Below are 24,023 nucleotides of genomic sequence, written 5' to 3' on the forward strand. Positions count from 1 at the left end.
TTGGACTTGACCATGTTTGAAACTAACTGTGGGACTTGGCCGATTTTGAAACTTACGTAAGTGGACTTGGCCATCTTTGAAACTTAGATTAGAAAATTTGGCCTAATACGTAAAAAAAAGTAAATCTAGATTAGGCCTATTTTCCAACTGTGTTCATCTTGACTTTATTTAGAACAAATATGATTAAAAATGATATAATATTTAGTGGAAAATCTTTATAAAGATTATTATTTTAAACATTATGTTTGTGAAAAATTACCCAACATTGTAACCAATGTAGAGGCTAATTAACATTTAAATAGTGTATATTTTGCAAATATGGGGATTCATGTAGCTACTTCAATGTATATTCTTCATATTATACCTATTCAATACCACCGCGCCTTCGAAACACTTCACCGAGCCTTGTTTAAATCAATCTCATCTGTCTTTCCCTCGTGCGCTTCCAGGTGGAAGGATCACGTTGCCGCTTTCTGGAATGTCGTTTATTTATTTCCTCCATTTTATTGCACAGCAAATATGAATACTATTAAAAACGACCAATTAATTACGTATATATTTATAATTTATAAAATATTTATTAAAATGCACGCAAACAAAACCACCACATCTGACTCGAACAAACGTCAGGCCGCCATATTACCGGAAGAAAACACGTGACTGGATAGCGCAAGATTATTGGCCCGTGCGGGTTAACAGGGACTTGGCCGACTTTGATATGAAACCTCATTTTTGGCTGCAATTTTAAATGTGATCTGGCCGGATTTGAAACCCACTTTTGTTCCCGTTGTATTTATCTTGTAAAGAGGAATCCATGGAAGTCAAAATATCAGAACGTGAAAAAGATGGACTTGGTCGTGTTTGAAACTATACGCCTCAAATTTTCTAACACTGATAGCAAAATGCGTAGGGACTCCGTTTTGTTGCAGGATTATGGTACTGTATCTGCTGAACTGGCGTATGGCTTTTAATGTTGGTAGTGTTCCAGGACATGTTCGGCTTGCCAGGTTCAGGTCTTTTGAATTGATCCCTGTAGGCGACCTGCGCGTCGTGATGAGGATAAAATGATGCTGAAGACGGCACATACACCCAGCCCCCGTGACAGAGGAATTAACCAATTATGCTTACAATTCCCAACCATGCCGGGAATCGAAGCCATGTGACCAAAGACCAGCACGCTAACCATTTAGCCATGGAACCGGACATAGTATCTGTTATTCAAGCTTCCGTGAGCTGTTACAGTCATTGTCGGAGCATCTCGTCGTATGACTGGCCCGTAAAGACATGGTCCATAATGTGGTTCACAGTCATTCCGGCTCAGATCATTACATGAGATGGATTCTTCTCCAATTCCTGTGAGAAATTGTCCTTAGCCCAGAACACGACGTAGCGATTTCTTAAACTAGTCTATCATGTCATTGCGATCACGTTCCGAACAGAATATTCGAGGAAGGACAGCGCAAGCATCACGTCGAGCATCTACAGCAGGGCCTCTCAGGGTGCATGCGCCGTGCAGTGCACGGGCGCAAGGTGCAGGAGACGACTTCACTGAGTAGAGGTGGATTCGATTCCCACCTCGGCCATCCTAGAAGTGGTTTTCCGTGGTTTCCCACTTCTCCTCCAGGTAAATGCCGGGATGGTACCTAACTTAAGGCCACGGCCGCTTCCTTCCCTCTTCCTTGCCTGTCCCATCCAAATTCCCATCCCTCCACAAGGCCCCTGTTCAGCGAGGCCGCCTGGGAGAGGTACTGGTCATTCTCCCCAGTTGTATCCCTGACCCAAAGTCTGCATCTCCAGGACACTGCCCTTGAGGCGGTAGAGGTGGGATCCCTCGCTGAGTCCGAGGGAAAAACCGACCCTGGAGGGTAAACAGATTACGAACGAACAATAACAAACTTAACCTAATCCAGTTAGATAAGCATCGTAAAATATTAGTCTAACAAGGGGGCATTCCCTACTTGTCACCCCCGATTTCGCTCAAATTTATATAACATGCTAGAAATGAAAATACCCGAAGTGGGGAACTCCAGATGGCCAAGCGTATATAAAATAAAAATAACAATTTGACGCGGCTCTCGCACACCATATCAGCCACTTACGTTAGCGCGCACGCCGGGCAGTTGTTAGCGTAGCGGTAAGAGCTCGGACTAGTAATTCGATGGTCGTGGGTTCAACTCCCTGTGTGGAGACTGTTTCTTTTGTCAACTTTTATATTATTCATTTTCCAATGAAGCAAAGAGGTGAATAATAATGCATTTTATTTATTTATATGTCCGCCTCTGTGGTGTAGTGGTTAGCGTGATTAGCTGCCACCCCCAGAGGTCCGGGTTCGATTCCCGGCTCTGCCACGAAAATTTGAAAAGTGGTACGAGGGCTGGAACGGGGTCCACTCAGCCTCGGGAGGTCAACTGAGTAGAGGTGGGTTCGATTCCCACCTCAGCCATCCTCGAAGTGGTTTTCCATGGTTTCCCACTTCTCCTCCAGGCGAATGCCGGGATGGTACCTAACTTAAGGCCACGGCCGCTTCCTTCCCTCTTCCTTGTCTATCCCTTTAAATCTTCCCATCCCTCCACAAGGCCCCTGTTCAGCATAGCAGGTGAGGCCGCCTGGGCGAGGTACTGGTCATTCTCCCCAGTTGTATCCCCCGACCAAGAGTCTGAAGCTCCAGGACACTGCCCTTGCGGCGGTAGATCCCTCGCTGAGTCTGAGGGAAAAGCCGAACCTGGAGGGTAAACAGATGATGATGATGATGATTTATTTATACGCTAAAGGCATAGAAAAGGTAAAAAATTGGGATTTAATTGTCAGACCCTTTTCTACCTGCGCCAAGAATCTATTGTTTGTGTACAGCCGCCAGGAGCAACCTTCACTTGTCAGGTGAAAACGAATCTTATAGCGAAACGACTATTCACGTTTATGGCACATTCCCCAAGGAGGGAGATAGCCAATAAAGGAGAAAAAAGAAGAATTTCTGTTTGAACACGCCAGGAAAGTTCACAGTTGTGCTCTCATTAAAAAAATGACGTCCTATATGCCTTTTGCATACATCATCATCATCGTCATCATCATCATCATCTGTTTACCCTCCAGGTTCGGTTTTTCCCTCGGATTCAGCGAGGGATCCCACCTCTACCGCCTCAAGGGCAGTGTCCTGGAGCTTCAGACTCTTGGTCGTGGAATACAACTGGGGAGAATGACCAGTACCTCGCCCAGGCGGCCTCACCTGCTATGCTGAACAGGGGCCTTGTGGAGGGTTGGGAAGATCGGATGGGATAGGCAAGGAAGAAGGAAGGAAGCGGCCGTGGCCTTAAGTTAGGTACCATCCCGGCATTCGCCTGGAGGAGAAGTGGGAAACCACGGAAAACCACTTCCAGGATGGCTGAGGTGGGAATCGAACCCACCTCTACTCAGTTGACCTCCCGATGCTGAGTGGACCCCGTTCCAGCCTTCGTACCACTTTTCAAATTTCGTGGCAGAGCCGGGAATCGAACCCGGACCTTCGGGGGTGGCAGCTAATCACGCTAAGTGATAATTTACAACTATATTTGTTGGAGTAAACCTAACATTCTTTCCCCAACAACTCGAACAGGCGTATTTATAGGAAGTACAGTTCGGTTATCTACATGGAGCCCATGAAATCCTGTTGCTACAAAAAAGGTTGATCCATTTTCTATTTAAACCTAAGGGGTTATTTGATCCTGTTTGGTGAATTAATAAGAGGTGAATTATAACTATTATAGCAACAATGAATGGATCTTTATCTACATCACCAGTTTAGCCTCTAATGAATTGTTCTATACAGACCAAGAGTCTGAAGCTCCAGGACACTGCCCTTGAGGCGGTAGAGGTGGGATCCCTCGCTAAGTCCGAGGGAAAAACCGAACCTGGAGGGTAAACAGATGATGATGATGATGGCATAACTTTGGTTTTCGTTCTGGATAGCCGAAGATTATAACTTTTACAAATGGTGTTTAACTGATGTATTGATTTCTGGAGTTTATCTTCATCATCCTGCAGGATGAATTGATCATCTGCGCTAGGGATGGTTTACCCCCACAGTACTCGTCTCCCGATAGTTTGGTTGAAATTGCTCCAGTGGTTTAGGAGGAGATGTGTCATTTACACACATTTCTATATATAGTAAGATTTGTATACTCGTACTTCACCCCCTTTCCATCCCCGCCCAAAGGAGTCCTATGAGTGCCTTACACAACAGTACATTTTTTTTTCCAGATATTAAGTCTTATTTGTACCAATCTTGGTTGGCAGCTATGCCCAAACGTACATACATAATCTCACTGCTCTAGAATCCTGGAGCTGACGTTGCCATGGTTACGGCAGTTCATTTCTTTATCCGATTCCTAGAGCAGGGGTATTGTGGTGCCAATATCTCCGTAACGGTTGGTTTTAGGGCCTTAAAACATGGTTTTCGGGCCCGTAGGGCTTACCGAGTTTTGTTCTTTGCGTCAAGAGGATTAAATTGAGCTTTGTCTCGTCCATATACGACAAATTCGATATTTTGTCTATAATAGTATAAGAGAAAAACGGTTTTCCTATAAAGCCCTCATCTTTTCAAAGATTTTAAAATGATATGCATATCGAAACCTTCCCCGGGGTGAGTATACTCTAAATATGAAGTTTGGTTGAGATCTATCCAGCCGTTTCGACGTGATGGTGGAACAAACAAACAGACAAACAGACACGAACAACTTTATTTATAAGAAGATATATTGAATAGTGTTGGAGAGAGGCTGTATCCCTGACGTACACCTTGATTAATTAATATTTCTTCCGTTAGTTTGTTTTTTATTGTACAGCATTACCATTTACTTCATAATTGAGAACATGTGTTGTTGCAGGAAGGTGATGACTTGTGGCCAAAGGACGCTTCTGGCAAGCTGCAGACCACCTACGTGGACTTTGTCAGCACATGGAAAGCTATGGAGGAGTGCGTCTCCCTAGGTCTGGCGCGCTCTATTGGTGTATCCAACTTCAATACCCAGCAGCTAAAACGTGTGCTCGACTCGTGCACCATCAAACCTGCAACAAACCAGGTACTGTGTTACTTTACTGTATTACAACTATAATCTGCAGGGAAAAGGAAGGAAACAGAGTTTATTTTCAAGTTCATACCGGGCTGAATTTTTTAAATATAAGGCTGATGACACACGGAGCGGTTTTTGCCGAGTCTGTTTCTATTGTATCAGATGGGATGAAACAGACACAAGCGCTGCTCGCAGACAGATTTGTCGACTCGGCCTGTCGTTTGCTGGCGGTGCAGCGAGCGTTTTGAAGACTTTGTGCGCGCTCTAGCTCCATAGATTGAATACATACATTCAGCTGAATTAACGCGGCATCATTGGTATCCATTCATACATTATTAGGTTACTTCTCGCTATGTCAGTTTTGGCGCGGTACGGCAGCCATATTTTTTCTGTATTGTGGTCTAAAAATTGTAGTTTGTCTTGCCTCATCTACTGTAACGTCGCGCTCGCTCGTGTGTTTTGTCACAGTCGACAAAAACCGCCCTGTGTATCAGTCACAGGCGGCGGCAGACTTGGCAAAAACCACTCCATGTGTCATCAGGCTAAGAGTCAGCGGATCACGCAATGCGCTTGAGGTTGTCACGGTAACCACTTGAAACTCTCCAATGACTGCTGGGGAATAGTGATCATGGTTGGCCGTGAGTTATATCAAGTTTGTTACTTTCATTGATCCGGTTCCGTGGCTGTTGGTAAGCATCGTGGCCTTTCAGCCTTGGGGTCCTGGGATCGATTCCTCGCCGGGTCCCATGGCTTTAGTCATGAACGGTAAATTCTCTTGACTCAGGGATTGGATGTTCGTGCTGAAAACATTCCTTCAACTCACGCCCCACTCATACGAGTATATCTCAGATACCACCGCCTCTTCATTGGAAAGCCTGCGTTACACAAGATAACCATAGACTAGTGATGTGATGTCATGATGTCGCGAAGTCTCCGAAGAGTGGTGGTGGTGATGATTATTGTTTAAAAAGGAAGTACACCTGGGCAACCATCCTCTATTAACACTAATCAGAGCGAAAAGTATGGAAGGGGTCAACACTTTCAAAAATGAAGGTATCGGCCAAAGAAAAACAAGGGCCACGAAGGGCGTGAAAATGAGAGACTCCCTAGGCGTCGAATGCTCTAATACCGTGGGGGTGGGAAAAGAACAAGAATTGAGTAAGGGAGGTCGGATAGGATAGATGAAAGTGAGGAGCTTGGCACCTGTAAGTGGAAGCAATGCCAGGGCTCAGCTAATGGCTTCGTGGTCGACAACTCACGCTCTCAATTCTAGAGCCCCTAGGGCCCCTTTTAGTCGCCTCTTACGACAGGCAGAGCATACCGCGGATGTATTCTACCACCCCCACCCACAGGTCTTTCAAGTTGACGCCTGCGCATCTGGGTGTGAGATGATTATAACAGGGTAGGAAGAAAGTGAAATCCGGTGTCGATACGGGCCTTCTAATTTGGGGAGCGTGGGTTGGCGATCACAAGCCGCTTAATGAGTACTGGCATTGCTTCCACTTATTTGTGCCAGGTTCCTCACTTTCATCTAGAATTTTATGTGTCTCATCTTTAACTTTTTCGTAGCTTACAAATTCTTCTTTCACCAGAATGAAAACTCCCCCTCCCACCTTTCCTATCCTATCTCTACGATACACACTTCAGTGCCGTGAGAAAATTTCTGCATCCATTATATCATTTCTCAGCCATGATTCAACTCCTATTACAATATCTGGTAAATATATATCTATTAAATTACTTAATTCTATTCCTTTCTTTACAATACTTCTACAGTTCAACACTAAATAGGAAAAGTCCTCTCAGTTTTAATTACTGCGTTGATGGGGTGAAAGTTCCCTTTGAGGATCATTGTAAGTATCTAGGTGTTAATATAAGGAAAGATCTTCACTGGGGTAATCACATAAATGGGATTGTAAATAAAGGGTACCGATCTCTGCACATGGTTATGAGGGTGTTTAGGGGTTGTAGTAAGGATGTAAAGGAGAGTGCATATAAGTCTCTGGTAAGACCCCAACTAGAGTATGGTTCCAGTGTATGGGACCCTCACCAGGATTACCTGATTCAAGAACTGGAAAAAAATCCAAAGAAAAGCACCTCGATTTGTTCTGGGTGATTTCCGACAAAAGAGTAGCGTTACAAAAATGTTGCAATGTTTGGGTTGGGAAGAACTGAGAGAAAGAAGAAGAGCTGCTCGACTAAGTGGTATGTTCCGAGCTGTCAGCGGAGAGATGGCGTGGAATGACATTAGTAGACGAATAGGTTTGAATGGCGTTTATAAAAGTAGGAAAGATCACAATATGAAGATAAAGTTGGAATTCAAGAGGACAAACTGGGGCAAATATTCATTTATAGGAAGGGGAGTTAGGGATTGGAATAACTTACCAAGGGAGATGTTCAATAAATTTCCAATTTCTTTGAAATCATTTCGGAAAAGGCTAGGAAAACAACAGATAGGGAATCTGCCACCTGGGCGACTGCCCTAAATGCAGATCAGTATTGATTGATTGATTGATTGATTGATTGATTGATTGATTGATTGATTGATTGATTGATTGATTGATTGATCTGTCCTATCCAACCTCTCTTGGTCCACTGTTGTTCTTTCCCGACGCCGACGGTACCTACAGCTTCCGAGCCCTAGGGAGTCTTTCATTTTCACACCGTTCGTGGTCTCTGTCTTCCTTGGGTCCTCCAAACGCCAATCCTATGTGGAAGAATGTATTCAATATTGCGTGCCTCTGTAGTAGAAGAGATGGGTAACAAGACGGCACCAAACAACCAGTCTCTGAGCCAAAGAAATGCTGTTAAAATCCCCAACCTTGCCGAGAATCAAATCCAGAGCCCTCTTAGCTGAAGCCCAGTACGCTATGAACTTGTTTTATTACTTTTTCTATCTGTTTTTCAATGTAATTATCCATTCATTGAAGTTGATCTGTTTCTACGGGCGTACGGGAACAGTTTTGACAGCGACCGCGCTCTCGTTTACGGCCACGCGGCATGTAGGAAGGTCGGCAACTCTTGCGGGACACGCCGTGTGCAAACAAACTCGCAAACTTTCTCTCTTTGTAATATCAGTAGAGTTTTAGATTTGAAACGCAAACTGTGATTACAACCAAATAACAGCATAATCCAAAGTAGACATGATATGGGCTTTTGGGCTTATACCGTGTCAAGAAAACAAGGTGACACTCTTCACGTTTCGCAGATAACTTCGCTCCGCGTCTTCAGAAGAAAATCTCGACTGTTCACGACGAAGACTTCTGCAATAATGAGTGTTTGAGTTTAAGAATGGTGTACCGTTAGAGCTGTAGTGGTACCCTCATTCGTCACCGGCGGTGAAGAAGTCTTCACAGTCGTGATTTTCTTCTGAAGACGTGGAGCAAAATTTATCTGCGAAGGTTATGTGAACGCATCCGATCCACGAAATGTCACTATAATATTTGTCCCAAATGGAAGATAATAATTGCTTTTATTCAAATAAAGTGTAAAATCTGCGGTAAATTAAGAAATACCGTCGTTACTAGAGAAATATGTATACGTACTTACGGGCTGTAGACAGGACTCCCTTATCTTATATTCCGCTGCTCGTGTCGTCTTTTGTTTCTTTGTTGAGGTCCAGGGCTTGCACCGACGAATGGGAGTGCTATGTCTGTGAATTCTCATTATCTTTGTCCATATGACTAGTGCGGGCAGTTCAAACAGCAAAATGGCATGATCCCTGGACCAATAAATATATTACTTTTTTGTAGAAGGAAAAATAGCATGATCCCGGGACCAGTAAATATATCACTTAATGAATGAGCTAGAGCACAAAGCGAATGAGCAACATTAAGAAAGCGTCATCTAATTAATTCAAACAACTTCAGTGAGCAAAGACATTTTTTTCCTTATTTTCTAATTCTCTCTTTGTTTTTCTTGTATTTTCTGTTTTAAGGACGACACAAACACCCAGTCCCCGGGCCAATGGAAATAACCAATAAAGGTTAAAATTCCCGACCCGGCATTCCCGACCCGGCCGGGAATCGCACCCGGGGACCCTTGAACCAAAGGCCAGCACGCTAACCATTTAGCCATAGAGCCAGACAATGACATTATACACGAAAGTGTCAGATAAACAAAACACATACGGACGCACTGCGATGTAGCAGAAAAAATACTTGGAAGCTAGTAAAGTATGTATCCATATTATTCTCTACAAGTAAAATATTTCAACCGGGCGAGTTGGCCGTGCGCATAGAGGCGCGCGGCTGTGAGCTTGCATCCGGGAGATAGTAGGTTCGAATCCCACTATCGGCAGCCCTGAAAATGGTTTTCCGTGGTTTCCCATTTTCACACCAGGCAAATGCTGGGGCTGTACCTTAATTAAGGCCACGGCCGCTTCCTTCCAACTCCTAGGCCTATCCTATCCCATCGTCGCCATAAGACCTATGTGTGTCGGCGCGACGTAAAGCCCCTAGCAAAAAATAAATAAATAAATAAATAAATAAATAAATAAATAAATAAATAAATAAATAAATATTTCGTACTATTTCTTAATTTACCGCACTGACACTTTATTTGAGTAAAAACAATTATTATCTTCCATGTCCACCTCTGTGGTGTAGTGGTTAGCGTGATTAGCTGCCACCCCCGGAGGTCCGGGCTCGATTCCCGGCTCTGCCACGAAAATTTGAAAAGTGGTACGAGGGCGGGAACGGGGTCCACTCAGCCTCGGGAGGTCAACTGAGTAGAGGTGGGTTCGATTCCCACCTCAGCCATCCTCGAAGTGGTTTTCCGTGGTTTCCCACTTCTCCTCCAGGCGAATGCCGGGATGGTACCTAACTTAAGGCCACGGCCGCTTCCTTCCCTCTTCCTTGTCTATCCCTTCCAATCTTCCCATCCCTCCACAAGGCCCCTGTTCAGCATAGCAGGTGAGGCCGCCTGGGCTAGGTACTGGTCATACTCCCCAGTTGTATCCCCCGACCAAGAGTCTGAAGCTCCAGGATACCGCCCTTGGGAACGGTAGAGGTGGTATCCCTCGCTGAGTCCGAGGGAAAAACCGAACCTGGAGGGTAAACAGATGATGATGATGATTATCTTCCATTACAGTGACATTTCGCGGATCCAATTCATTTACGTAACCACCAACAAAAAATAAAGAATTTCACCTTGTTTTCTTGACACGGTATAAACCCGGTATAGACTACACGTCTACAAGTACAAGTACAAGTACAAGACTACATGTCTACAAGTACGGGCCGAGAAAGCATCATTGTTTAACATAATCCAAAGTGTTTGCAAGATTTCAGCATAATTGAATCACTTCCTGTCTTTCAGTAAATAATACTTGCTTATTTTACCTTGTAGGTGGAGTGTCACCCCTATCTCACCCAGAAGAAGCTCCTCAAGTTCTGTACCTCCAAAGGAATTGTGATAACGGCGTACAGTCCTCTAGGAGCGCCTAATGCTGACCCACCAGTCCCTGGAGCTCCAAGTGTGTTACAAGATCACCGCCTGAAACAACTCGCCAACAAGTACAACCGCACGGTGGCGCAAGTGGTGCTCAGATACTTAGTGAGTAGCGACAGGCTGAAGTGTCACATTCTAAATGAAAAAATATTAAACAATAAAAATTGTAAGGATCATAAATTTGCACTTTTCACTTTATCTTTATAGAATACTATCTACAGGATAAAATCGAACTCCACCGACAAGCTTTCGGAGGTTCTTCAGAGATACCTACTGACTATATTGGTATAAGAGACTTGTGGTCTCCGGTAGCTCGTTACAGAGTAGTAATCTAATTACGATTTATTCAGTTTGTTATCCAGTCATCAAAATACCGAGTAGAGGTGTGACAAACGGTTATTTTTATGTAACTGCTAAATCTGTCACTTCTACAATAAAGTAACTGTGAAAAGTAACAGTTAAACATAACGTACGTGCCTTTTTATTGGTCACAGGCTGGTCACGGCTTCAAGCTTGTCTCCTTACAGCTGTGTTGCGAAGTCCTGTTCATCCACTCGCACATGCCCGCACGCATCACTGCACTGTTGAAAGTCGGTGCAGCAAAACACGCATTCCTATTTGCTATAAAGTTAAAGAGAGGCAGACAACGGATGAAATGAGCAGACAACATAGCGTCTTTTCTGAAATCTATAGGAATGAGTTTGACAATGCCCAGATCAAGGATAGAAGACAAGAAAACCTGATGATCCGTCTGCCAAACCTCGACACAAACCGGTACAAGAGAATCGATTAAAATGAAGTAATGTTATGTTATCTATAAAATCAATACGGAAAGTTAGCATACTAATTTATTTATGGTACAAGAAAAATTGTAATGTAGGTAGCCCTGCGCGATGTCTGAGTCAACGATTACCCCTGAGCAGTCGAATATGTCATAACAGTTTACACTTTAGTTACGCTACCAGATAGAGTATATTATACACTACAGTGTATTTGACTTAAAGCAATCTCCGACGAAAGCGCTCTTACTTTGAAGACATGCGTACTCTCTGAACTCTGAAGGCCACATTCTGTGTCTGTAAGCTGCTACTAGTGACAGTTCCCACTTCCCAGTCACTGTTTTCACTAGTACGTTATTTTGTTGTCGTCACTCGGTAACCTATTAGGTGGTGGTGGTGATTATTGTTTTAAGAGGAAGTACAACTAGGCAACCATCCTCTATATAACACTAATCAGAGAGAAAAAATGGAAGGGATCCGACACTTCGAAAAATGAAGATATCGGTCAAAGAAAGACAAGGGCCACGAAGGGCGTGACAATGAAAGACTCCCTAGCCCTCGCAAACCTAATAGCGTCGGGGTCGGAAAAGAACAAGAGTTGACCAAGGGAGGTCGGATAGGATAGGTGAAAGTGAGGAGCCTGGCACAAGTAAGTGGAAGCAATGCCAGGACTCAGCTGAGGGCCCCGTGGTCGCCAACCCACGCTCCAAAGTTCAGAGCCCCTTGGGCCCCTTTTAGTCGCCTCTTACGACAGGCAGGGGATACCGTGGGTGTTATTCTACTGCCCCCACCCACAGGGGGTGGTAACCTATTATTTTTTGTCTTCGTTACATTTGTAACAGTGACGGGCATGTGACTGTGACAAAGTAACTGCTACGTTATTTTTCAGCCGTCTCTAATACCAAATGTTGGCCAGTTCCAAGGAGACACGAACAACATTAGCATGTCATGGAGATGAAGATGCTTCGCTGGCCAATGGAAATTACTAGACTGGACTAACTTGAGAAATGAGGATGTTCGGGTGGTATTTGGTGTGGCCCTAGTCCCTGAGGAAATGAGAGAAGATGGTATGGCCATGTGCTACCCAGAAACGGTTCTTCAGTCGCGAGAAGGGCGTTAAACATTAAGTCCTGAGGGTCACAGATCACGAGGGCGAGCAAAGAAGCGCTAGCTCGACACCCTGCGGGAGGATATGATGTGGCGAAAGTCTCTCCTTAAGATGCACAAGACCGCATCAAGTGGAAGTGCACACCAGCAGACCCTGCAATTAAGCGGGATAAATGCTAAGATTAAGAAGAATAAGAAGAAGACCTTCATATCAGCGAAAAATCCTGTAATATGCCATAACCAAAACGTACAACACGAAACACAGAGTATTGCTAAGCCTGTAATATGCAATAACCAAAACGTAGAACACGAAACACAGAGTATTGCTAAGCCTGAAATATGCAGTAACCAAAACTTACAACACGAAACACAGAGTATTGCAAAGCCTGTAATATGCAATAACCGAAACTTACAACACGAAACACAGAGTATTGCTAAGCCTGTAATATGCAATAACCAAAACTTACAACACGAAACACAGAGTATTGCTAAGCCTGTAATATGCAATAACCGAAACTTACAACACGAAACACAGAGTATTGCAAAGCCTGTAATATGCAATAACCAAAACTTACAACACGAAACACAGAGTATTGCAAAGCCTGTAATATGCAATAACCGAAACTTACAACACGAAACACAGAGTATTGCTAAGCCTGTAATATGCAATAACCAAAACTTACAACACGAAACACAGAGTATTGCAAAGCCTGTAATATGCAGTAACCAACACGTACAACACGAAACACAGAGTATTGCAAAGCCTGTAATATGCAGTAACCAAAACGCAGAACACGAAACACAGAGTATTGCAAAGCCTGTAATATGCAATAACCGAAACTTACAACACGAAACACAGAGTATTGCTAAGCCTGTAATATGCAATAACCAAAACGCACAACACGAAACACAGAGTATTGCTAAGCCTGTAATATGCAGTAACCAACACGTACAACACGAAACACAGAGTATTGCTAAGCCTGTAATATGCAGTAACCAACACGTACAACACGAAACACAGAGTATTGCTAAGCCTGTAATATGCAATAACCAAAACGTACAACACAAAGCAGAGTAACGCAACAACCCTCTGACGAAACACGTACACTTTTGTCACAGTGTGTTCAATCTGTACAGTACGTAACAAATGCAGAGCTGTTTACTTACAGGTATTGTTCAAAATGTCCGCCAACATGATCGCGGCATCGTTGCCTTTTGGCACGTTAAGGAATTTCTGCGGCAGAAAATTCTGACATCCCGGCATTTGCCAAGAACTAGCATTTATCATTTTCAGTGCAATACAGGTAAAAATCTAACTGAGGCAACAAACCAAACGAAATGTACTTACTCTGTACCACCGGTCCCTACTCAAAAGGTAGCCCTGAACAACCTCCTAAAGTTCGTCGATGGAGTTCGGCTTCACTCTATTGTTTACCCGTCGTTGACCCGCTAGTATTAAAAAACTGCAACTGCAATACCATCTAGCGGAGATTAATAGCACGCCAGTAGCAGGACCGTCTCATTGGTACAGGCGGGGCCTGTACGGTGAGTGTTTAGCCTATCAGCCTGTATAAGGCTTTGGGTGCTAATACATGACGATTTTGATCTTCTTTCCAGTACTTGACTTTTTGTTTAGGCGGCCGGTGTTTCTCTTCATTCGTAACTGGTCAGAATGTGAACTGCGCCCTTGGGGGCGGCTTCTCGAAGAAGTCCCCGGAACACTGGTGGATAGGTCCGAGGATGTCGTGAAGCGTAGACGGTGAAGCAATTTCAGGCTTGGGGTCACCCATCCAAATGGTGACCACTGCCGATGTTGCTGAACTTTTTTACGCTAATGTTTAGTGCTTCGGATGAGGTGAGGAGTACTTTGAGGAGTAATCTTGATGCAGTTGGCTAGGGAAGGAGTAATTCAGGGCGGGTAGTTGCTGGGGTGCGTGGTGGGTGTTAGCTGATTAATTGCTGTCTGGTGGGCATGGAGGACAGGTTAAGGGTCGTGAGTAGTTTGATGAGGAGAAGGTTCAGAAGAGAGGGATTGTCTTGGCTTGGCTGGGCGGAGTGCTCGTAGGTAGATGGTCCAGGGTTCGAGGGTGTTTGGACATGGTGGCGGTGGGGGGAGGTGAGTGACTGTGTTGGTGTTGTGAGCGTCTGTAGTGTGCTCTAATTGCCCTTTTTAGAAAAGGATAACCAGGAAAGGAGGCGGCGTGACTACCTTCGCAGTTCGCGCACCTCGCTTGGTCCCTTGGTACCGTACAGTCAATGTGACGGTGAGGACCGCCACATCTGTTGCAGCGGGTAGCATCTGAGCAGGAGGCTGCAGAATGGTTCACCTTTAGACAATTAAAACACTGTGTTATGAGTGCGGGTCGGGGGGGGGGGGGTAGACGGGTTCGAGTTTCTGTGTTGGGGGTGTGTCGTGTTGGTGCTTGTTTGTTACGTCTGCTCCTAGTCTGTTAGGACTGAGTATCCTTGCTCGGTTGCAAAATTGATGGGGTCTCGCTCCCGGGCTCAGGAACTGTTTGAGGGGGGAGAGGGTGGAGTCTGAGTTGGGTGGTAGTGTGACATTTGTTTGTGTTGCCTGTTGTGTGGTCTGAGGTGCAGTGGGGAAGGGAGAGGTGAGAGAAGTGTCAGAGTCGGGAGGGAGTGTGATGTCGGTTTGGGTAGTTAGGTGATTATTTCATTGTAGGGATTGGGTGGATTTTGAAATTTTAGGGCGAGGACGAGTGGTCTGAATGAACTTGTGCTTTGACTTAGGAGAGGTCTGGGTTTCGGCATGACCGATGGCAGTAGTGGTTTGAGTGAGTGTGTGAACAGTGGTAGGTGTGGCTTGGATACTTATGTCGTCGCTCACGACATCATCCCGGGCATGGGCGCCCATACACATCGGTATTGAAGGTTTACTGCTGCACTATACAATAAAATAAGCTTATTATGTTTTAAGCCAGTTAAAATATGGGTCGTGCAGGTCAGAAGTTTAGGAAGTACTATAAAAATATCTTTGTAACTGGAAGAATATATATGCAAACACAATATTTACTTACATTTTCTTGTCACGAGGGAAACGGAAGAAAGACCGCGAATCCTTCTGCACTTCACAGTTATTGTAGCCAAACACAGCACATATCTTTCCACTCATATTGAGAGGAGATATAAAGGAATGACACACGCTACTATTTACTTATGTCAACTTAATGCAAACGCATAAATAACGCCAAAAACTTCGCAAACAAATACACGTGCTCGTATGACAGAATCAGTAATTCCAGGTAACTCCGCTAGACGGAGCTCTAATCGCTGTCCCTCGATATCTCGCAGACTGTCGCGTATTGTCTCTACTGTAGCCTATTTGATAGCACTCCGCTGATATAAGTCGATACAAATGGCAGCTTGGGATTGGTTGGATGTCTATACTTCAGCGGATAACCATCAGACAGAACCCAAATCGGCCAAAACTTCAATTTAGAAGTAAAATCGTACGGAGTATAGAGCTTTAGAACATTACATTTTGTTTCATCCGGCGTTGCGATATTAGAGCATAAGGGGTCTGGGCTTTCTACGCTCAGTTTTAGGATTCTTCCCCCCCCTCCCCCAATTCTTCGAGTAATCCTATTTCTTATTATTTCGATAGTTATCTTCATTATATTCCTGATAAATAGCGGCTGATGAATGAAGAATGAAGGAATCGGCAAAGAAACGGATGGCGCAACGAAGGACGTGAAGAATGAAAGACTTTCTAGGTACCGAGCTCGATAGCTGCAGTCGCTTAAGTGCGGCCTGTATTCAGTATTCGGGAGATAATGGTTTCGAACCCCACTGTCGGCAGCCCTGAAAATGGTTTTCAGTGGTTTCCCATTTTCACACCAGGCAAATGCTGGGGCAGTACCTTAATTAAGGCCACTGCCGCTTCCTTTCCATTCCTAGCCCTTTCCTCTTCCATCGTCGCCATAAGACCTATCTTTGTCGGTGCGACGTAAAGCCAATGGCAAAGAAAAACTTTCTAGGTCTAGCAAACCCAATACCGTCCGGGTCTGAAGAGAACAAGAGGTGTCCAAGGAAGGTCAGCTAGGATAGCGAGGAGTCTGGCAGAAGTAAGTAGAAGTCATGTCAAACTTAAGGCCTCGTGTTCGCAAACCCACGTCATTTAAGATCTTCTTTTTATAATGCCTTTTTCTGTATTAGACAGATCCGGTTGCGCTCCACTTATCAAACAAAGCACGGACATACGGCTTCCGGAAATCGATTGAAATACTTCCGCGAACACTTATCACATGATTTATTATTTAAAATATACTTTCATGAAGTGACACTCATTCTTCAATGGTGTACTTATCCATAGTGGATAATTGTTACTGTGCTTCTTATACTCACAATCATTGGGTGCGTCAAGTAAATTACATATCTCACTAGCACAAGCACAGGATCGAGCCTTACAGGACAGAAGGTGGGACAGAGAAGCTTGCAGTCTCCAACCAGGTATAGTTGAGGACAAAACATGACGGCCTCAGTTCCTAGAAGCGAGCTTTAAGCCAGTAGTCAATTACACTCTGCACCCTGCTGAGTTAACGAGTTGTAAGTGACCCTTGTTTGTTTTGGAGAGGTTGCCAAACCACTTTCTTCCTCACTCTGTGCAGTATTTACCTTCTTCCTGTAGAGTGCAGTAGCCGATTTGGCAACTCTGGCTGCAGTAGAGGTAGTAAATTCTATAAGTCGCTAATGGACACCGAGCTGCCGTTGGAAAGTAGTGGTGTGAGGCGAGGTCGTCATGATTTGTCCCCAACTATAGCTCCATGCCCCTCGCTTGAGTGGGGGAATACAGCTCGCTATGCGCGCCTCGCTTGAGTCAGTATTGTCAGATTGAGAGAAATTTCCCACGGAAGAGGGGGAAAATGGACGTGTTTGTGGAATTGTGGGGAAAAGGGGGAATTTTTAAGAATACTTAAAAACGTGGGAATTTCAATACGCGCCCTACTTACATAAAATATTCTACCATTCCTTTATACGTTTGACAAAGGAATCGTCCTCTTAAAATGACAAAGATGCTTGCGTTTCGTCAAATACACTATAGACAATACTGGACGCTTCCGTATTCTCCCGTACCACTGCCTTCGTGAAGTACAGGCCATACTGTAGCAAGCGCGGGAAAGCAATCAGCTGATCATTAGGGGGGGGGGGGGGGGAGTTTAGCACGTGAGTTAGTTGAATTACATGTGAATTCTTCGCTATTTTGTTGAAATTTTTAACGTTGGCTGCGTGTTTACTCCAATATAAATCAGACTGAGGCGTTGTCGACTGTATTATTAAGTGAAAAGTCCTCAATTAGTGAAGAAAACGTAGTGTGGGCGTGTAATCATGTGAGGCTATAGGTTAAGAATATCGCTCTGCCGTGCTTTTATTTTGTAGTTTATTTGTGTAATGTTATATCCCTAGTGTAAAATGAATTGAGTTAGTGCATTCAGGGTTTTATTATCAACCTCGATGTGTGTATAATTGAATTAAGGTTATCAGTGAGAGTTGATGTGTGCCTGGCTGCAAAGCAAATTATAAACGAGGAGAGTACACTCCAGTATTTGTGTTTTCTTCTGATGAAGAAAGAGTTAGGTTATGGAAGAAGGCTATTCTTAGGGAAAAATTAATAGTTAATCACCAAACAGTTGTGTGCATCAACCAATTTTCTGAAGACTAAATTCTGAGGGAAATAATAGTGTCTCATCCAGATGGTGAGTTAAAATTTCTCATTATATCAAGAACATGGGTAACATTAGATATATTTTTATGTAATCAGACTTACGGATTATTTGAAATCGGTGTACCTGTATATTTAAGTACAATTTATGCATTTTACCATTTTAGGTAGAAATGTATTGTGATATAACTCTGCTGAGATTTTTCCTATCAATTTTCATGTCATAGGCAATGGAACAGGGTTATTCCATGAAAATTGAATATGAAAATAATTGCATAGATATTATTTGCTGTTTAAAATACTACTTTTCTGAAACAGTAACTGAATTTCATGACAGTGACAGTAAATGTGTTGTTATTGTTGGAGGTTAGCTTACTCGTAACCTTTCTTGTAGGTACTGAATTGGTGGTACAGAAATAATTTACATTTGTAACATATTATATTGGTAATTGGTTGCTTGTTTTCTATCCGTGTGTATGATGTGAATGTTCCAGTTGACTAGAAAATGGATAGAAACACAAGAATATGTCCCAAAGTGTTAGCCTGTACTCACGGAAACGAACGGATATACGCGAGAAATAGAACGTTACGGGGAAGGATATGCATTGTATGTCAGAACTAACAAATATTTAAGAATAGTTTTTGGTTTTATAAGGTGTTATTAATAGTTTCTTAAATAATTTAAACGAGTGTGTAATTCAAGCGGAGCGGATGCGTATCGCCTCCAAGTCCCACCCAAAGCGTGACGTCATCAGAGCTACAGTACGGCCTGGAGATCACGAAGGCAGTGCCCGTACTAAATTGAGAGGCATGTTGACAGTGGTGCACCTGGCGGCCGGTTTGAAACTACAGAAGTTGCATGTTAACAATGATAGAAATAATGAAACTCAATAATGATTTCGTTTTGTCCGAATCCTTGGCTAAATAGTCAGCGATGAGGCCTTCATTTCAGAATGTCCCGGATTCGATTGCCGGCTGAATCGGGGATTTTAATCGCGTCTAATTAATTATTCTGGCTAGGACACAGGGTTTTGTTCCAACACGTTTATCTTCATATTCAGACAACACACTACACTTCCAACCACCACAGAAACGTGTAATAGTGATGACTAGACCTCGGATTTTTAGGTGCTTAAATGTTATTTTAGCTGCCTAAAATAGACTCTCAAATAGGTTCTCGAATTTTACGTATTTTAATAGGCATAAATTGAAATGCCATATTTATTTTGCTAAATTGATGATAATTCGTTTGGAGAAAATATAAAACAAGTTTCACTTGCCTCTTTGCTGCAAACGTCACATTATATAATTTTACCATCCTATGTGAAATGGGGAAAATCCTGTAACCACTTTTTAATTAAAGACGACTTGGAACCTGACACTTTCGGCATAATTCATAGTGTATAGTGCATTATTACACTCGGTTTCAAGGCCGTCCCACTAGGTGCGCTGGTAATCAATGTCTTGCGATATCTCGCAAAGTGACACGTATTCTCTATAGTGAATTTGGTTTCGTATACTCAATCTCAATACTCAATCAATACTGATCTGCATTCAGGGCAGTCGCCCAGGTGGCAGATTCCCTATCTGTTGTTTTCCTAGCCTTTTCCTAAACGATTTCAAAGAAATTGAAAATTTATTGAACGTCTCCCTTGCTAAGTTATTCCAATCCCTAACTCCCCTTCCTATAAATGAATATTTTCCCCAATTTGTCCTCTTGAATTCCAACTTTATCTTCATATTGTGATCTTTCCTACTTTTATAAACGCCACTCAAACTTATTCGTCTACTAATGCCATTCCACGCCATCTCTCCTCTGACAGCTCGGAACATACCACTTAGTCGAGCAGCTCTTCTTCTTTCTCTCAATTCCTCCCAATCCAAACTTTGCAACATTTTTGTAACGCTACTCTTTTGTCGCGAATCACCCAGAACAAATCGAGGTGCTTTTCTTTGGATTTTTTTCCAGTTCTTGAATCAGGTAATCCTGGTGAGGGTCCCATACACTGGAAGCATACTCTAGTTGGGGTCTTACCAGAGACTTATATGCCCTCTCCTTTACATCCTTACTACAACCCCTAAACACCCTCATAACCATGTGCAGAGATCTGTACCCTTTATATACAATCCCATTTATGTGATTACCCCAATGAAGATCTTTCCTTATATTAACACCTAGATACTTACAATGATCCCCAAAAGGAACTTTCACCCCATCAACGCAGTAATTAAAACTGAGAGGACTTTTCCTATTTGTAAAACTCAAAACCTGACTTTTAACCCCGTTTATCAACATACCATTGCCTGCTGTCCATCTCACAACATTTTCGAGGTCACGTTGCAGTTGCTCACAATCTTGTAACTTATTTATCACTCTATAGAGAATAACATCATCCGCAAAGCCTTACCAACGATTCCACTCCTTTACTCATAGTACATCATGGTATATTTTGATGCGCCCTATATTTGCTCGAACTCTGAAGCTCTCCGCAACATTCTGATCAGTCGCTCAACAATAAGTTGTTATAATTAAACGTTTAAAGTTTAGAGTGTATTTGCATTACTTATCAATAATATTTTAAATGAATGTTCAAGAAGCATGTTTAGTTCCACAATGAATGCTAAATATGAGCGATAAAATGTTTTCCATAATAATGCACATGCTGTAAGACCTGACTGTGACGGTGCGACGTAAAGCATATCGCGGAAAAAAAAAAACAAAAAAAAAAAACATGCACATAATTATTTGGTATTTCAAATTTTAATACTGTAATGCAATCTGCCGGGAACTTTGGGTATTTGGTATTAAGATGAGTATCGCTGTGACAGTTCAAGTGCTCCGGCTCGTTAGTAATTTGTAGTGCTTGTTGCACCAGAGCGAATATTAGGAGTGAAGTTTTGTGATTATTATTATTATTATTATTATTATTATTATTATTATTATTATTATTATTGTTCCGAGTTATCTGTGGAACAGCAGAGGTGAAAGAAGGTGCTGGGTGGAATAGGTCTCTACTTACGAAATTAAAGTTAATTTAAAACTTTAACAAAGGTTATAATTTCTTTTAAAGGTAAATAAATAACAGAATATAACAGGTACCAAGTAGCAGATCAACAAATTAAGAAAGTAAAATTTTATTTCTTTACAAAATTTGGGCTTTGAGCCCGATACTCACGAACCTTGAGCTATAAGCCCAACTTTACCTATATACCAAGTTCAAACAAAGGGGCAGAAAACCCCAATCATGCCAAGGAGCACTGGCTCCTGATTACCATATTAAGCCTCCTCGAGGCACACAGAAACCAAATTTAAGAAAGAGCAAACCCGCTCTCAAGGTTCAAGCCCATCAAAGGCCACAACAAACTATACTTCAAACTGCCCTCAAGGCATACCAAGAACCGGGGTAATAGATACCCAACCTACTGGGCCTATTCAGTAAAGAAGCAGGTTAATTACATGGCCCAAAATACCAACTTGACTGGAGGCGTAACTTGCACTCCTAATACACTGTTAAAACCTACTTGGCACTAGGCCGCATACACAAGGGCTAATCCCATACTAAAGAGGTGACTTGTATAAGAAGACTTATTTACATTACGAAGGGAGGAAAAATGGAAATGAAAACGTAGTCACGTCAGAACAATATGAGTGGGAGCTCGAGAGGGTTAGGCACTCTCTATCCCAATTTATAGTTAAAAAGCCAAAATTTACCAAATGTCTATTACATTTTAAAGATAGGTTACATTAGAAAGGTTTCGAACCTGCCCCGCGGGTTAAACTGCTGAGCTAGCAAGAAATGAAGTTATGAAATGGCCATTACCTTATAGATGAACTGCTGCCCGAAGAAAGAGGCGCTTCCCGCCCCCTGCTACATAATCACACTAGGAGAGATGTTACTGAAGTGGTACCGAGACAAGAAAATCAGCAGTTTATATACCTTCGTGGAACATTCGAGACCTTTCATGAATGATAAGACACACCCACATCAGTTTATTGGTTACAGAACACAGTTACAGAGCAGGTTGGGGAAGAAAGTCCCGATTGGCCGAAAATTAATTTAAGAAATTCGGGATTGGCTAATTTCAAAACTGGCGGAAAGAAAGGATTAACATTGCCAACTCTCAAACCACAGAACAAAATTTAGCAAAAACAAAACTTATGAGACAGTTCATTCCTTTACACCAGAGTGCGTTATTATAGTTTTTGTAGAGACATCTGTTAGAGAACGTCCAAATTTCTTGATCCGGCGGAAACAAACACAAGTCGAAATAGACACCGTTCAGACACTTCAAAATTACCAAATTTACTGTGGTGACATCTTTCGAGAAACCATTGGATTAATATAGTTTGTTAAAGTTCAGGCGTTCTCCTGTAGAGGAGTTTAAACTGGCGCAATATTAGAATTTGCATTGTGGAGGTGTACCGCCCGGTACAATTATTATTATTATTATTATTATTATTATTATTATTATTAGTATTAGTATTAGTATTAGTATATGTGAATTAAACATGCTGATTGAAAAGAAAAGGAGGAATCGGGATGAATTATCGCTTCAGGAAGTTGAAGAACAAGTGGTATATTTGATATATGTTTTAGCACTTACTCTTTCTCTCTAATTTTCTGGTATCCTTCAAATCACTGATTTTTTTTTTTGCTTATAGATTATAGCAATGTGAAGCTTAGTCTCATATTCAGGTTATAAATATCAGAGATGTGGATGTGATAGATGAGGGAAATTGTAGCGATGCGGTGGGAATTTTAACTTTAAATATCTGGCAACACTTACTTGAGTAAACTTTTGTATGGTGGTCACTGTATAAAGAGTTAAAAACAGAGAAAATGCACTGTTCTTTTAATAAAGATAAATATGAGGTATCCCAGATTCCGTAACTCAGGAAATATTTCAAAAGTCCAAGTCTGTCTAATTTTATTAAATATATAGAGTTATTATAAATGATTTGAGCGAATCCAAAGCTCTACAATAACTTTATTATTTGGCATATTGTAACAAGGCTTTGCACACACATAGAAAAACTCAAACAGTTTTTTTTTTTTTTTTTTACATTTATAAATGTTCGAAATGTGCCCCTTTAGTGATTCTGCAGACATCAAGCCTATAATCAAGTTCGTCTCACACTCGGCGCAGCATATCCCTGTCAATGGTTTCGAAAGCATGGTTGATACGAGCTCGCAGTTCTGGCAGGTTTGTTGGGAGAGGAGGTGTAAACACTGAGTCTTTCACGTAATCCCACACAAAGAAATTGCATGGGGTTAGGTCAGGAGAGCATGAAGGCCATAATATGAATTAATGATCAGCTCCACCACAACCCTTCGGTTTGGCAATCACCTGTTTAAGAATTGACGAACATCACCATGAAAGTGGGGTGGAACACCATTCTGTTGGAAGATGAAGTCTTAGTATTTTGTATTATAACCAACTAGTACATGACGTACGAGTAGTGATTACAATAAAATGATTACTCCCTTCCCAGTTGCTGGTTACCCGTGTTTGGGAGAGAAGTACATATTTTTTTCTGTTCTTCTCTTACGATCATTCTTTATGTACTATTTTCAGGTGCAGATTGGTGTCGTGCCCATTCCTAAGTCCACAAATCCTTCAAGACTACGTGAGAACTTTAGTATCTACGACTTCGAACTCAGCCCCACTGACATCACCTTCATCGATTCTTTCAACTGCAACGTGCGCGCCTATCCTTTCGTTGAGTGAGTATACCATTCATGATGATAAAAGTAGACATCAGCTTCGTAAGAAGGTAAGTTTAACTGGCTCCATGCAAGAGTACGATCCTAACTAAACTACCGACCGTCGAGGTGCAAAACTCTATCGACCAACAAATTGACGGAAGAGGTAACACGCGTGGTTAAGATGCTAAGCACTGGTTTTGTGAAGTCGACAGTAGAAGGCGCATGACTCGGCGCGTGTTCCGCCATAATTGGC

At 42.5% G+C, this 24,023-nt stretch overlaps 1 protein-coding gene across 1 annotated transcript in view; it reads left to right on the forward strand.

Moving 5' to 3' along the window:
• Positions 1-24,023, forward strand: part of LOC136878791 (aldo-keto reductase family 1 member B1) — a 132,784-nt gene that overhangs the window by 105,481 nt on the left and 3,280 nt on the right. Inside the window, exons 4-6 of the mRNA XM_067152264.2 lie at positions 4,860-5,054; positions 10,395-10,601; positions 23,640-23,788. Of these exons, the coding sequence (XP_067008365.2) occupies positions 4,860-5,054; positions 10,395-10,601; positions 23,640-23,788 (551 nt within the window). The remainder of the gene's footprint in view (positions 1-4,859; positions 5,055-10,394; positions 10,602-23,639; positions 23,789-24,023) is intronic.

Source organism: Anabrus simplex, chromosome 8, assembly GCF_040414725.1.
Source record: "Anabrus simplex isolate iqAnaSimp1 chromosome 8, ASM4041472v1, whole genome shotgun sequence".
NCBI lineage: Eukaryota > Metazoa > Arthropoda > Insecta > Orthoptera > Tettigoniidae > Anabrus > Anabrus simplex.